Consider the following 15,323-nt stretch of genomic DNA (forward strand, 5'->3'; position numbering starts at 1 on the left):
GTAGTGTGGAGACCAAAACTGAACACAGCACTCGAGGTGCGGCCTCACCAGAGCTGAGTACAGGGGGACGATCACCTCCCTGCTCCTGCTGGCTGCACTATTCCTGACACAAGCCAGGATGCCGTTGGCCTTCTTGGCCACCTGGGCACACTGATGGCTCATGTTCAGGTGAGCATCAACCAACACCCCCAGATCCTTTTCCTCTGCACAGCTTTCCAGCCACCCTGCCCCAAGCCTGTAGCGCTGCATGGGGTTGTTGTGGCCAAAGTGCAGGACCCAGCACTTGGCCATGTTGAACCTCATCCCTTGGCCTCTGCCCATCGATCCAACCTCTCCAGGTCCCTCTGCGGGGCCTTCCTACCCTCCAGCAGAATGACAATTCCCCCCAGCTAGAGTTGTAGAGTTGAGATAGTTCAAGTATGGTGCTATAATAAAGGAACAACTTCTAGGGTTCATTTTGTGGTTAGTTGCAGTATGCTTTTTAACAGATATGAACAACAGCATTCATCTCACAGGCTAAATACATTACTAGTTAAACTCTTCCAGTGTAGCGTGGTGGAGTTTATATACTGAAACAGGGCAACTATACACTCTGGGTAAGACTCGTTTGATCAATTTTTTCTCAAAAGCTTCTTTTGCTTTTATAGTTATAAAAGCAAAAACCTAGAGTGATAATGAAATTTAGAGCCCAGCTAAGGTAGATATTTACTGCTGACAGTATTTAGCAACAGGTAAATGACCTTGGTGTTTATCAGAGACGCCTTTGTTAAGATAAATAAAGGGGATTGGCTGTTGTGACTAATAGAGTTTTAGTACAGAAGGACTTTGACAGACCTGAGAACTGGGCCAGCAGGAACTACAAGAAGTTCAATAACTGCAGATTCTGCATGTGGGGGTAGAATAACCCCTTAAATAGGTCCAGGCTGGAAAGAGCTGGAGGCTACAGTGGACACCAGGTGCAATATGAGCCAGCAGTGCACTCTCCCTGTAGATAAGATTAACTGCATGCTTGGAGAATACGGTGAAGAGCTGATGGAGGGAAGGTGTTCCACTCTGTTTGGCGCTGGGAAGGTCACCCCAGAATACTGGGTCCAGTATTGTATCCCCTGTTCAAGAGGTATGTGAGGAAACTGGAGAGCAGTCAGCAAAGGGCTGCTGAGGCTGAGGGAGCTGTGATGGTTTATCTTGGCAGAGGACACTACGAGTGATCTAATAGCAGCCCACAACTACTTGAAGAATAACTGTGAAGATAATGGAGACAAATTCTCAGTAGTGACAGATGGAAAACTGCAATGGGAAAAAGAACAGGCAAATTCCAGCTTGGGAGATTCTGGATAGAGAAAGAAAACCTGCTTCCCAAGGTGGGTGTGGTAGTCCCAGGACATCAATATATAGATGCAGGATCTCCAACCTTGGAGATTCTCAAGACTCAACAAAGTTATGGTCATCCTCTTCTAGTGCTGGGGAGAGCCCTGCTCTGAGCAGGAAACTGTGCTGGAAACATCCAGATGTCTGCTCCATTGACACCACTACAATTCCAAAATGTGTTTAAGTCAGGCTTGTCGAAGGCCACTGAAGAACTCATTTGGGCCAGTTCTCAGATAACAAGGGTCACGGGAATTTCCTACATTATCCCCTTTCATTTCCATGTACACAGGAGGAAGGAAAGAGAGAACTTTTACCACCACACCATTCTGTAATGCTACCTGTAGAAAACATTAGTACTTACCTCCAATTCACTGTCCTGTGAGGAGGAGGTGTCTGCTTTCCTCTTCCCTCTGTTCTTCCCAGGGATGTTTTTTCTTGCCTGCTCATCTAACTCTTTACTTGCTGTTGCTCTTGACAATGATGGACTTGTGGATGCATCTCCTGCAGAACGAAATCACAGAGCTCTCATCCCCTCATGTCTCAAAACAAACACCAACACAAAACTCACAGCATTTGACCACAAGCTTCCCCTGCAACAGGTATGACATTATCTTGCTTTATTGAAGCAATAGTAGTCAAGCCATTGTTAAAACATAAAACGTGATTTCTTTGTCCCATCATTTCAAAACAGCTTTGTCTCCTGAATTCAGTACCTGTCAGGACTGACCTACCTACTGCATTCTGCTGCAGTAAAAGACATAGCACCCTTCAACGTAAGGCCTGTAAATCCCTCAAAAGTCTCACTATCCTAGCACTGCTTTATTCTTCAACTGTTTCTTTTAATGCTTCTTGAGAGTTTCTGTCAGAAACTCTTAATCTGGAATGAAAGTACAAAGGAAAGTATTGAGTAATGCCTGTCCATCCTCGATTTCCTGGGCTAGTGAAATGATTTTTCTGTGTTGAGCAACCCTATAGGAGACATGCTGTTTTCAGCATACACTACTCCCTCCTGTTCCACTGCAAAATATCTTTAGAGTAACAGTTAAGCAACAGCCAGTATATGGAGTTAGCTGGAGTATGTTCATCGCACACAAATCCACAGCATGCTGACTGTACACGAGACATACATAGACTACAGCTACATTGCCCAACCATACCCCGCCCCCCCAAAAAAAAAAAAAAAAAAAACAAGAAAACAAACAAACCAAAAAAAAAAACAGGGATGTAGTTGGCCCTGGAGACAAAGGCTTGGCCAAGCAGCATGGCCATGACTGAAAAGAGATACATTAAAGAGCCAATTCTCCAACCGGTAAGAACTCCTCTCACGGGGAAAGGGTAAAGCACCACCACCCAGTAAATAAATGTTTTGATGTGCAGAGTACTATGACAATGGGAGACACCCTCTGAAACCTCTATTAACACTTCACACAGAAGATTTAACATCCCAGGTGTCTGCCTGACTTATTCAGAAATAGGACCAGAACTCTATCAGGAATGCAGAAAGGCATAGGGTCATCCATGTCCTCATTCAGGGTTACCAGATGGATGACCTGGACCAGTTTTTGACTCTGGAGCCAAGCCAACTTGAAAGCTTTTGAATTCAGTCTGGGTCTTGAGCATGAAGCAATTAATGAACATTGACCAATTCCTATGAAAATTCACATAGCATGGTGAACTCAAGACTACTCCTGAACTAAGAAAATGTCACTAAGAACGTTAACAACTGGGCCATTCTCTGACTGGTGGCTTGAAGTAACAGGTCAATTGCTTGGAGCTTTCGGAATCAAGTAAAAACAGATTCAGGTGTGCAGATCTCCTGCTGTTTGCTCCAACTAGAGGACAACTGCTTCCTGAAAAGGCAAAGCACTCGAAGCACCATGCTTCTTGATTTACAACATCACAGTGTGCTTTTTGTCACCACCTTGCTGTGGTATCCCACAAGGTAAAGATGGGTTGACAGGAAAGGTATGGACAACACCTCCTGTCCTAACAAAGGACTCAAGCCCTTTGGGAGCTACAGGAGTGTATGACCACTCTTTCTGGAACCTAGGGAGAAGGAATTGTTTCCAAGTTCTACTTCCCAGGAAGGGAAAACCCAATCAGTAGGACCCAGTGGACTGCCCAGGAATTCTGCCCAGCCAGAGCTCACAGCATTATCAGCAAAGTCATCCAGTACTGCTATCTGTATTCTCTCTTTGAGGGGAAAAAACAAACAAACAAAAAAAAGCATTTAGAAAGACACCAATTCTTGACATGTAAGAGCTAGGAATACAGGTGTAGGGAGGTCAAAGTGTTAATTATTACTACGGGTTAAACTAGGCAACTTGTTCTGAACTGGACAGCAGTTCAGAAGCAGCTTTCCCAAAACAAAATGTTGCATGCAGAGTTCTCCTTCTCTGTGCAAAGAGGACTGAACACACGCAAAATCTGGCATTTGCCTAGCAGATGGGTTTTGCCAAAACAATGGTAGGTATCTGGAATGCAGGTCAAGTTAGTGGGGATAGGCCTCCAGGAGAGAATGCTCTGGTGAAATACAGCTATCAGAGACAAGCCTCAAAAATAGCTCAGAGGCCATGTTCACAGGGCAGCCACTCAGCAAGGCACTAGATGGACTGAGACTCCAGAAAACACTGTAGAAGTTACAAGGAATTAAGAAAATAAAGGTCCTGAGATAAGCCTAGAAAAAAGGCAATATTTAAAGCAAAAGAATCCAACTATTGGATCACTGTTCCATTCCCTTGGGCATCTAAGGAACCAAGGACCCACAGTGCACTCTGTGTACTCATGCCCAAGGTACGCGGGGAGTAGGTGAGCTAAGACATAGCAAGTTCTGTTTCTAAGAGCCTGTGACACAATCATTCACAGGACGAAAAGATCTATGGAAAATCACAAGCAGAAAGAAAAAAAAAAGACCATTATGAAGACCTAATTGCAGTCGCTCTTCTTTAAAACACCTTAAAACAGAACTTAAAACTTCCAGCAAGCACCAAAGGCTGTGGAGAGGGTTTAAACAGCAGTGGTGGACTGATGCTGGTTATCAGATAGGTACCCACCCAGCTGCTTGTTCGTTCTTCCCTCCAGTGGGCCAGGGGAGAAAACAGGTAGAGCAAAAGTGAAAAAACTTGTGGGTTGAGACAAAAACAAGTCTTTGTCTTATAACAAGAAAGGAGGAAAAAAAAAAAAAATCAAAACCAGGTGCTGCAGAAGCCCACCACCTCCCACAACGGGCTGATACCCAGCCAGTCTCCAAGCAACAGCTGCCTTGGAAGCCAAAACGGCCTGCCACCTTCTCCCTCTGTGTCAGTTTTTATTGCAGAGCATGTCATTATATGGTATATATACCATATATATATATGGTATATATATTTGGCCACTTTGGATCAGTTGTCCCTGCTGTGTCCCCTCCCAGCCAAAAGTGTGCTATCAACACTGCTTTGGCAGTTAGCTTCATCCCAGCCAGACACAGCACACTAACAAAAATGAACTGAATCTTTTTTATTTTTCTCACCTATCAATCTACAACAGACATCAGATTTCACTTGATAAGTGCTCTACAACACAAACAGGATCTCATAACACCTTGTGTAAGATGCTGGAGGAAGCACTAAGTCTTTGCTTTTATCGTTGTTAAATTTAGAAAACTGTATTTTTGTTGAGAAAAATCTTAGTCAATCAATACCTCTACAAGCTGGTACATTATATAGCATTAGTGGAGAAGGTCAGCCAAAGATGTGACTTCTCTGGAAAAGTCAGTTAAGCCCCCTTCTACGTTTCTTCTATTAACAGCTAAAATCTGCCCCGACAAGTGTCAGGTAACTTAATACTATGCAGATCTGTTCACGTACAAAGCACAGCAGCTTTCAATGGTTTACATGATGAAGCAGACAGAAGAGAGGAAAGTAAAGGATGCACTCGTAGGCACATCAGAGACCAACTCATTGAGAGGTCGTGGCCAAACTACAGCTCTTGAAAATGCATGAGAAGTTCCAAAGGGTCTCCTTACCTGGGATTGGCAGCTGTGTCATGACTGCCAGGTAACGTGAATACCTGGCTGCAGGAAGGAAAGAGCTAGGAGCTATCAAGGCTGGGTATCACATAGATGCCCTGGAGCCCACATGGACACCTAGCCCTGACACATGACAAGAGGCAACATACCCCAGAGAGCTGCTGTCAACTCCCCTTCCAGTCACCCCTGGAATTCCCTCTCTCTACAGCATTCAGAGTATATGGTGTGTGTCTCCCGAACCACAGCAGTGTAAGATTTCCAATACGTAAGTCTGCCTGGCCCACCACATAGTCTGCACATCAGTGAGACGGAGTGTGATGATGGAAGCAAGCATCCTGTCCAGGATTGCGCAGCACACAAATGTGCTGCAATTACACATTTTGAAATAAAGTTTTCTCCATGTCTGCACACTGTATTGTTTATCAAAGGTATTAGCCACCCTGTTACAGATGCCACCCTGTTAAAAATGCAACCATTACCAGAGGAATGTCTCTGCACCGTCCGTGTAGGCACCATGGCGTTTGGTTTTTCAGTCGGATACGTAGTTGTTGCTAACGCAGTACTCTCCGTGCTGCTGTCTGCTGGTGTCATGGCCCCAAAGCCAGAACTTGGGTAACACGTCTGGTACTGACTTTGGCCAAGGATTGTGTACGTAGGATATTCCTATTAGAGGGAAGGATCAGTTATGATAGGACACTCCTTTCAGAAAACATTCTATATCACGGTGACTTTTATACTAGAATATGCCTGTCAAAGAAAAATGTCAGCAAGAACATAGTCTGACTTTGACTTTATGCTATTTCCTTCCACACATGTAGAAAATCCCCAAAAAACGATTGAGAGAGATGACTTCCCAATGGCCTCCACAGCAGGTAAGTTCTGCCCACAGAAGGCCAGATACCACAGGGCCTTTCCTCTGCCTCTAGTTTCTTCAAAAATGAATTTATATGAATCATGTGACAGTAACAGGGGAGCATCGAGTTGATGCCAAGGCATCAGTCCACTCTCTGTCTTCTGGAATTTGTGTCTTTGTCTTGCGTTTTACTTTGATACCAGATGTACTGACAGCGATAGAGAACGGCCCTGGCATTGGCTCAGAATACAATCCCAGCCACAAGAGCTAAAGGATAAAGTGCCTTTACTCATGACCTGTCTTCAGAAAGCGATTAAATTGCACACTGTGATGAAAGATATCTATTTCTGAAGACAATTTACTCATTTTGAAGTTGATCACTGAAATCAGAGGGCTCCTGAACTCAAGCTATACTTGAGGATTTTCATTTCTGCTACTGACAGTAAAGAAAATAGCCACCCTCTAAGTGCCATGTCACATTCTTCTGGCACACTGCACACTCCCAGTTCACTCAGGGAGCTTCTTGGATTTGTGAACATACATCAGGCACCTCAGTCTGCACTACTATCCAGGAAAGCTTTTCTCCTTAAAATTCTATGCAAGTTTATGCTAACGAAAGAACCTTAAAAAGCAGCAGTGTAAATATACAAGGAATTTGCTTTAACCCTTGGATTTCCCACAGCTCCTGTATTCTCCTTCTGTAAAGCTGTGATGTTGAAGGGTTCCTTTGTAATATCTGAATATTCAGACTGGCAGTTAACTGCTGCCTGCAGGGAGAAAGCAGTGCTATCTATTACCCACAGCAGGTCATAGTGTAAGGGGGAAGGGCTCTGTATTAGCCTCAAGGCTTTTTGATTTTGTTTTATTCTATCAGAACGTATATCTCACTCAACTTTTTTGATTGCATATAACATACATTCCTTTCTTGCTGAGGGAGATCAAAGGTATTCAAAAGATGTCCAACCATAATCCCCCGTGTAGTTTGGTTCTAATAATAGTTCTATTGTTTCTTCTCCAATGTCTCTCATGAAGAGATCTCAGTGCTCTGTTTAAAATTCACCGCACAATCAGCAGATAAGGACAGAGCTACGGACAGCTCAAATAAGTTTGCTGTGAAGGCCAAAGGGAAGAGCGACATGGTCAAAGACATAGCAAGAACAATTTTGCTGACTTAGAGTAACATATCGAACCCTGTAATTTTAGTAACCATTGTGCTCTACTTAAAGTTGTGCAAATATTTTGCTTTCTTTTGTTAGTTTTGAATAATGTGTTAAACAAAGGTGAACGAGATGCTGCACATAAATATAGCAAGAAGGAAATTTTACCTGTGAGATGCTGGCTACGGCTGATGTAGAAATATTGACAACAGTTGAGGATGTAGAGACTGGATTGGCATTGGTAGTTGATGCTGTAAAATTAAGAATTACTTCATATATATATATACATGTTTCAAGAGAAATACGAGAGACAAGACCAACCTAAGATGTAAAATAAGTTACTAAGTTCTTACTGGCTTAGGTGCAAGCATTTGTGCTTCCAGCAGAACTCTGCTTGTAAAGGCCAAAAAAGTGTTGGGGTGTATCTTGAAACCAGTTACATTTCCACCACGCTTACAGGGGAGGAGAGCTGACACACAGTGATCTTTAAAAACATCGTTTTCAAGTGTTTCAGAAATTTTACCTAGAGCTTTTAAAAAGATTTTTCCCCCCTCCGTGCCTGCTAAGCAACTGGAGTTTAATCAGAATGGCTACATGACTTTACGAAAAGTTTTGAGAAGACAGAAATCACATTCTGATGTTTAATTATTAGCAATGAAAAATGAATCAGAATAAACAATAGACATGAAGTGTGTTTAAATCAGTTCATTAACCAAATGCTTATCTGTTTGCATTGGAATTAGTATATTTAGTTTAATTAGATCAAAAAAATAAGGAAAGAGTAAAAATATTTCAAAAATATAAAAAGGGTGCTTCCTACTGGAGAAGTGAATACATCTCCCCATATATATCCCTGTGAGATTACAACTAGTTTTTGGATGAGAGTTTCTGAAATAATTTGTCAACAGCATGTAGGACAAATTGTTAGAGACTTCTAGTTGTTAGTAAGAATTTTAAGACGTTTAATACTCTTCACATCACTGCATTCAGTTCTTCTAAAGCATGTAAGAGGCAACTAGACCTTCTGGGAACAACTAATGGCATCTGCTATATGTCATTTAGCAGATTTGATGATTTTACAGCAACAGGGCCATAACATTAAACATCACTCCACAGAGTTTCAGGAACCTCAAGGATTAGTGAAAACAAATATAGGAATAAGCACGAACAAAACCAGCATGTACTAAACCAAGTGCCACCAAGAAATATTTTCTTCTGCTAAACCTAATTTCTTTACACACAAATAAAACCAAAAATTGTTAGACACTTATGAACAGACTTGCAGAAATCCACAATATCACCTACTTTACCATCACTCTGAGAAAAGCCTTTCTGAAAATAACATCCATGCAGAATTCACCCCAAGACTGAAGAACTCAACATCCTGAAGACTTCAGTCTTTCTACCCCAGGGAAGCTGCAAAGGGGCACAGACCACCACGAACTCTTAATCAATATACGTTGTGTTACAGCAAGCACAGGTACTACCTGGTAAACAGCTCCTGGAAAGAGGAATCGATCCAAAATATGCCTCAAAAAAGATGAAAAACAAAAGAAATATATCTTATAAGAAGTGCAGAAATACACAGTATTTACAAGAGGTGGGAAATGTGAAGTGGCCTCTCTACAGAAGCAAAAATAAAGGCAAGTGATTAGCCCCTGGGAATCCCCTCATAGACAGGAGCAGCAGTGTTCAAAAACAGGTGGAAGAAAGTTGGGGGGGGGGAACATTTAGAAAAAGGAAAAAAGGCTGCACTAAACAGTAATAATGGCAATGAAGATATTCAAGTGCATGTTGTAGCTATGCAGCTACTAGAAGCAGGAGCTGTGAGTCAGGGACTTGGCAGATACTCCTCAAATGCAATTGCTGAAGAGCAAGGGATAGTTTCCAAATAAAAATCCTTTTAACTATACATATTACGGGAACAATCAAAGCTGCTGTTTATAGTAAGAAAATGCCACCTGGTAGGGCACTGTGAAGCACCGATCTCCAGAAAAGCTCCTTGCTAACACAGAATGAAGCTGCTGGGAAGCTGGAAGAAATGAACTACCAAAGTTGTTCTACCACGTCGCTCAAAATTATCAGGGAGAGCAAACAGAAAGAGATTCACATCTGTAGTGCACTGAAGAGGCTGCTTCTCCACTGAGATGGATCACAGAAGTTAAAAAATAAACAGCAAAAAACTTCCAAGAGCTGGGACTCTGGTAAAAACACAGACCCCCCAATCCCCAACTTCATTGTTTATCTTAACTCCAGTCTCATTCCAAGATTACTTTTTTAATTATCCTGTATCTATAAAATGTAACACATCAGATCTTTACAAACGGCTTCCACTACATAATAGAGCAATTCTTTCTGCACTGGGGGTCAGCACCTTTGCCTGTAAATGGGCCAAAAACACACAAAAATGTTTTGCGTGGATGTGCCAGAAGGGATTTTTCATGATCATTTCATGATCTCAGTTTTAATGGACCTGCAAACACCAGTCTTTGCCTTGAAGCTGCCATGTCTCTTTTTCTCTTCTGATTTCTCTTTTTCTCCCCCACTTCCAGAGCCCATCTTCAGACCTTTCATCCCGAACTCCCCTGCCTCGTTCATCCCATTCTGTTTTGCTTCAGTTGTTTTCAAAAATCCTCTTTCAAGCTGCTTTGTGTGCTGGGAAGGGAAATGGTAATTAATGCATTCTACATTTCACTTAGCTGCTTTGCTCGCATGGAAGGAAGAGGTGAGGCAAGAAGCAGCCATCCCTCCCGTGTCACTGTCAGCGCTTCACAGAGCCTCTGCTACTTGCCATCACAGCTACAGCTTGCATGAGTACAAAAAGCAAAATTCTCAGTCACTAAGTGCATCTGACCTATTACCAGGGTTTAAATATCATATTAGTTCAGTTCAGCATTAGTCTGCAGACTAAATTGTATTGATCATGCACTGCAAACATGTCCATTGGGCCAGCAGCACTGTTTAGCACTCTGTTTTGTTTGAAAAAAAAATTTTTTTTTTTTTTAAAGATAGATCTTTACGAGATCAGTGGTCTTTTTCCATCCTTCCAGCTCCTGCTCTCCACCACGTCCCCTGCACCACCAGTCCAAGTACAGACTTGACCCTTCAGTGGGCAGTCTGCTAACTTGCTGAAAAGGAAACGGCAAAACCAAAAAAGGAAGAGCTTCCTGCCAGTTTGCAAAATGTTTTACGTAAAAGCAATAGCACTTACACAATTCAGGTGATTTTTTTCACACTTTCAAAGAGCAGTTCAAAAGGAAACTCTCCTCACAATATGAGACTCCTAGGCCACATTCCTACAGATGTACAGGTCGAGTATTTTAAAATCCTTCTGTGAAGTGAGGACTGACCAGGGATCTCTTTTACCTCATTTATTCCCAGGGATTTACCTGCTTGCTGTGGCACATCAGCTGACAAAACTGCTTGAGGTCACATTATGCAGAACTATTTCTGACAAATTCCCCTTTGCAATTAGGGCTAGTGCTATAAAAACATTACCATTTATTCTGCCAGTTGAAGTACCTGGAGAAGAGTTATATTTAAAGAATGATAGATTTCCAGTGGCGTACTTCTAATCATAAACTATGAATGTGAGAAGTAAATTGAGAATAAACACTACATTGTGCCATTTACTGTCACAATGAAGCAAGGCTGAGCACGTACCATGACATAAAATGTCTTTCCTATCAGTGAAAGACATGCTAAAAAAAAAATCTATTACCTAATTATTCTCCTTTACTTGGCACTCATTAGAACACATCTGGATATGGCATTCAGTTTTGGTCCTCAAGCACATGAAAAATGCTGCTAAACTTGAACAGGTCTGTCACAGAACCACCCAAACGGTCAGAAGCTGGAGCATGTGCCCTTCGAAGGGATGCTGGGGCAGTGGGCTTCTTCAGGCTGAAGGAGAGATGGCTTTGGGGCACCTAACATCAGCCTGCAATATCTACAAGGAAGTAATCAAGAAGACAGCGCCAGGTTCTTTTTGCAGGTGCACAGACAGAGAAAGAGATAAACGGTCAAATGGTCAGATCATGAAGGAGAGGATGCTCTGACTTGACAAAAAAAATAAATCATGATGACAGTCTGTCACTGGAGGTGGTGAAACACCGATCCTTGGAGGTTTGTGATACCCAAATGGATAAAGCCCTGAGCAGCCTGGTCTGAATTCAGTGCCAACTGAATTTGAGCAGGAGGATGGACTAAAGATTCCTGAAGTCCCTGAGTTATTCTATGAAAATATCACACATGTAATAGATTAAGTATTCCTGAAATGCTTCCTACAAGCTATAGAGACAGATTTTCATAATTCATCACTCAAATGCAAATGGCAAAAATTCAGTCTAAAAAAAGGGTAATTATTTGCACATATTTGCCATAAGCTAATTGCTGTGGAAGCCAGTGAAAGTCAGCACACAGCTTCTTAGATGGGACACTTTTGGCAGTGGGAATATCTGTAGACTAGTTCTGTAATCACAAATCCACTTTCTAGTAGAGCTACCAAGCTGGAGGCCTCACGCAGCAAGACAAGCAATATATCCTGGTCTGTGTGTGTGTGGGGGGGGAGGTGCATATACATATAATATATGAGCCTTCTACTGCCAGAAGGAAATAAAAAAAATCCAGCCTGAGTCAGTACATTTACTGACTTCAAGCTAAAGACCAACAACAACAAGTTGCAAGAACATTCCCAGTAAAGGCATGCAAGAACACAACATTTAGTCTCCTTTCCCCATCCCATTTGCTCTTCACCCTGTTAAGTCCATCAGCATGGCACCAACAAGCCAGCCTGGTGCATACAGAGGTACGTAGCAAATACAAAACCAAACACATACTCAAATAGAAAAGAGACAAAGCATAAAGAAGCATGCACAAACCAAGAACAAACGTGCAAGCCTCTCTATTTGTGGTATCTATACTCAATTAGGTGGAGAGAGATGCAGATAAAAACCATGCCAAGTTACCTTCAATGGAATAAGAATAATGTGCTGGGCTGGGCTGGCTTGTGGTTAACCCTGTAGTGCAGGTAAGAACACTGTGCTGACTTGTAGATGGAGTCTGAATTAAACCACTTTCAGGTTTCATACCTGGCCACAGTGCACCTGAATCAGATAAATTGGACCAGTTATAAACAAATATGCTGGGACCAAACAGCATGCTGCTACCTCAGATTAAGATTTTTTGCTTGTTACAAAAGCAAGGAACAAATCACACATGGAAAATGTTTAATTTCTGCATTAGGAAGCCCTGATTGTCAGGCAGCACATGGGTTAGAGCTGCTGACAAAACTCGCTGAAAGAGAAAATTAAAACCACCAACAAGACCAATTTCCAAAGCTTTCAATTAAAAACCCATTAGTGTAACAGTAAGACTCACTGCCACGTAGGTATAAAGGAACTGCTAATACCTCTGATGTTTTGGGCTGAGTTTCACAGCATTGTAAATGACCTCAGCTATTACGTAGCGAGGCTGGAGTTGGTATCAGTTAATGTCAAAGTCAACTCTTCTACTGCTTCACTGGGTTTTGGGTCAAATACTTAAAACCAAGCTAGAAGTCAGTAATTTTCATAGACTGACATAAGAGAAAATGGAGCTCAAAAAAAAAGGGGGGGGGGAATCTGAAAGTTTCCTCTAACTTTTCTGCCATTCTAGAAAGTATTTGTAACAATAATGGCCAGAGCACACATACAGCAATGTGATTTTTAATTTGTATGTACAAGGCACACACAGGAAGTGTGGTTTCAGCTCAGGCACTGTGTTAAGGTCTAGTCTGCTGCACTGACAGTGGTGACAACAGCATCTGACTACAGTAACTCATCTGAGGCCTGGCTCTTCAGGACTCTTCAGGCGCTTTTTGTTGTTGTTGTTGTTTTGTTTGTTTTTTGTTTCTGAATTCAAATTTCATCGTTTCTGTTTCTTGCAATTGTAAGTCCCGGGAATCCAGCTGAGGTCTGAAAGATGATTGTCAAATACTCAAGATGCTCCAACTTTTCCACCCTCCTGGACTAAGATTTGTTTCTAGGAAGTAGAAAAATTTTCCCTTGGAATAAGATACTGCATTTTTAAGAGTGGGCAGAAGAAAAGTGCATTCATTCTTTCAATACCAGACTGACGGGATAAAAGGATGCTGAGGTCACATTTTTATGGGATTAACAACTCAAAATTATCAACCCAGAGTATGAAATACATCCAGTAGTTAAAGCTGCTGCACTCCCCACGGCAAAAGTCTAACCTGCCTGGGGTTAACCTACAGCCAGTTAAATGCATTTCTCCCTGGCCTGCAGTAAAAAAGCAGGAATTAGCTGAGAAGATCTACTTAAAAACAAGCAGGAGCGTGCAAAGCAGAGGGACAAAGGACATCTGGAGCTAGGCACAAAGCTCAGGGCCAGCAGAAAGACCAACCTCTGTCTTAAACCCCTTCCAGTTCAGGGAGGAAAGCACCAGCATCATGGCTACAAAAAACAACTGCAGCCTTTCAGCTGCTCCAGCAGGATGAGCCATGGGCTACGAGCTCGGAGTCTCTTAGGCAGAAGGTCACAGGAGATCCTAGAGCCAGACAAGGAGTATCTCCAAGAGCTCACTCCTCATTGCAGCTTTGTCAGAATCAAATTCTGCAATGGTTCTTTGAGACTGGGTATGTAAATAAATCAGTCAGTCACCTATGAGTCAAATTAACTCACCCATCTGTCTATCTGTATAGCCACTCAGGGTTTTGGTTCTTGTTTTTGTTATGGTTTCAAACCTTGAGAACCGTGATAATCAGCAAACAAAAGGGAAAAACTGATTTAAGGACGATTGCAAACATATTGCAGAAATTCCAGGACAAAACGTATGGGAAACAGATCCTTTAAGGAGAGTAGAAGGCATTGTTTTTGTTTAGTCTAGAAAGGGAATGCTACAGTCTTCAATTAAGTAAGCAGTTTTTAGAGAGGACAGTAACCAAAGCTCCTCACAGTGCAAGATCAGTGGACAAGTCGCAAGGGGCATTGATATCAGACAGTCACAGAACACACCAAGGTGCCTAACCGCTGTGATGGTGAAACACAAACCACCTCTGAATGCTGTAGGATAATCATCATACACTGGGTTTAAAGCCAGATCAAACAGACATGTCAGAGGTGTTCACAGGGTTGGTTGGATGCAAGTGCAGGAGCTAACTCAGGGCGTGTGTGAAGACATCTTTCAGACCCAGCTTTCCACGACCGTCTCTTTGTCATCACTCAATGTGCCTTCCACGTGATGCTCTACATTCTGTTCAGAAACGCACGCTCTTGCACTGGCGATGCACATCCTTCCCTGTTGTCCTGCATTTAGAAACTAGTGCAGCCTCCAAGATGACAAAGAAAGCAGGACGAGATGGGTATAAGACTCCTGCACATCTGATGGCAGCACTGCAGCTGAGGCAGAAGAATGGCATAGGACACGTGTACATACACAGAAAGGCCCCACACAGGACAGTCTACCACAAGTATGTTTTTCTGGAGTTAATGTAAACCATCACATCCACAATATTTCTAACACAACCTTAAAGCCACGCACATACAGCTTGTTTGTCATTACTCTCATTTTAATGTGTTGGTTTTTTAAAATAAATCTCTCCAGACCACAAATATGTTTTGTGTGCAACAGTCAGCAGAGCACTAAACACCAAAAAAATTATTCCAGCACAACGACAAGTGACAAACAGGCATATATATATATACATATATATATATATATACACACACACACAGAAGGCCATCTCTTCTCCAAAGGCAGCACCCTGAACTGAGTGATCTCAAGACTATGCTTGTGTTCGTCAGCTTGCTTCAACTTCACGCATAAAATACACCTGCCTTGCTCCAGTTAAGAAATCCATGATGCCTTCTTTTTGACATAGGAGCAGATGCACAGTAATAAGACATGCAAACCTTTGGAGAAGGCCCTTTGATGTGCT

General features: G+C 42.3%; 1 protein-coding gene across 7 annotated transcripts in view; it reads right to left on the reverse strand.

Moving 5' to 3' along the window:
• Positions 1-15,323, reverse strand: part of EYA3 (EYA transcriptional coactivator and phosphatase 3) — a 69,633-nt gene that overhangs the window by 10,869 nt on the left and 43,441 nt on the right. For 4 of the 7 annotated variants that reach the window (XM_050715160.1, XM_035565075.2, XM_035565076.2 and 1 more), the window contains 3 exons: positions 7,553-7,635; positions 5,854-6,037; positions 1,730-1,869 (listed from right to left, as the gene is read on the reverse strand). In XM_050715160.1, the coding sequence (XP_050571117.1) occupies positions 1,730-1,869; positions 5,854-6,037; positions 7,553-7,635 (407 nt within the window). Of the gene's footprint in view, positions 1-1,729; positions 1,870-5,853; positions 6,038-7,552; positions 7,636-12,351; positions 12,490-15,323 lie in introns of all 7 variants that reach the window. The other 3 variants (XM_035565072.2, XM_035565073.2, XM_035565074.2) reach the window with 1 other exon arrangement.

The sequence above is a fragment of the Cygnus atratus genome, chromosome 23, assembly GCF_013377495.2.
Source record: "Cygnus atratus isolate AKBS03 ecotype Queensland, Australia chromosome 23, CAtr_DNAZoo_HiC_assembly, whole genome shotgun sequence".
Taxonomy (NCBI): Eukaryota; Metazoa; Chordata; class Aves; order Anseriformes; family Anatidae; genus Cygnus; species Cygnus atratus.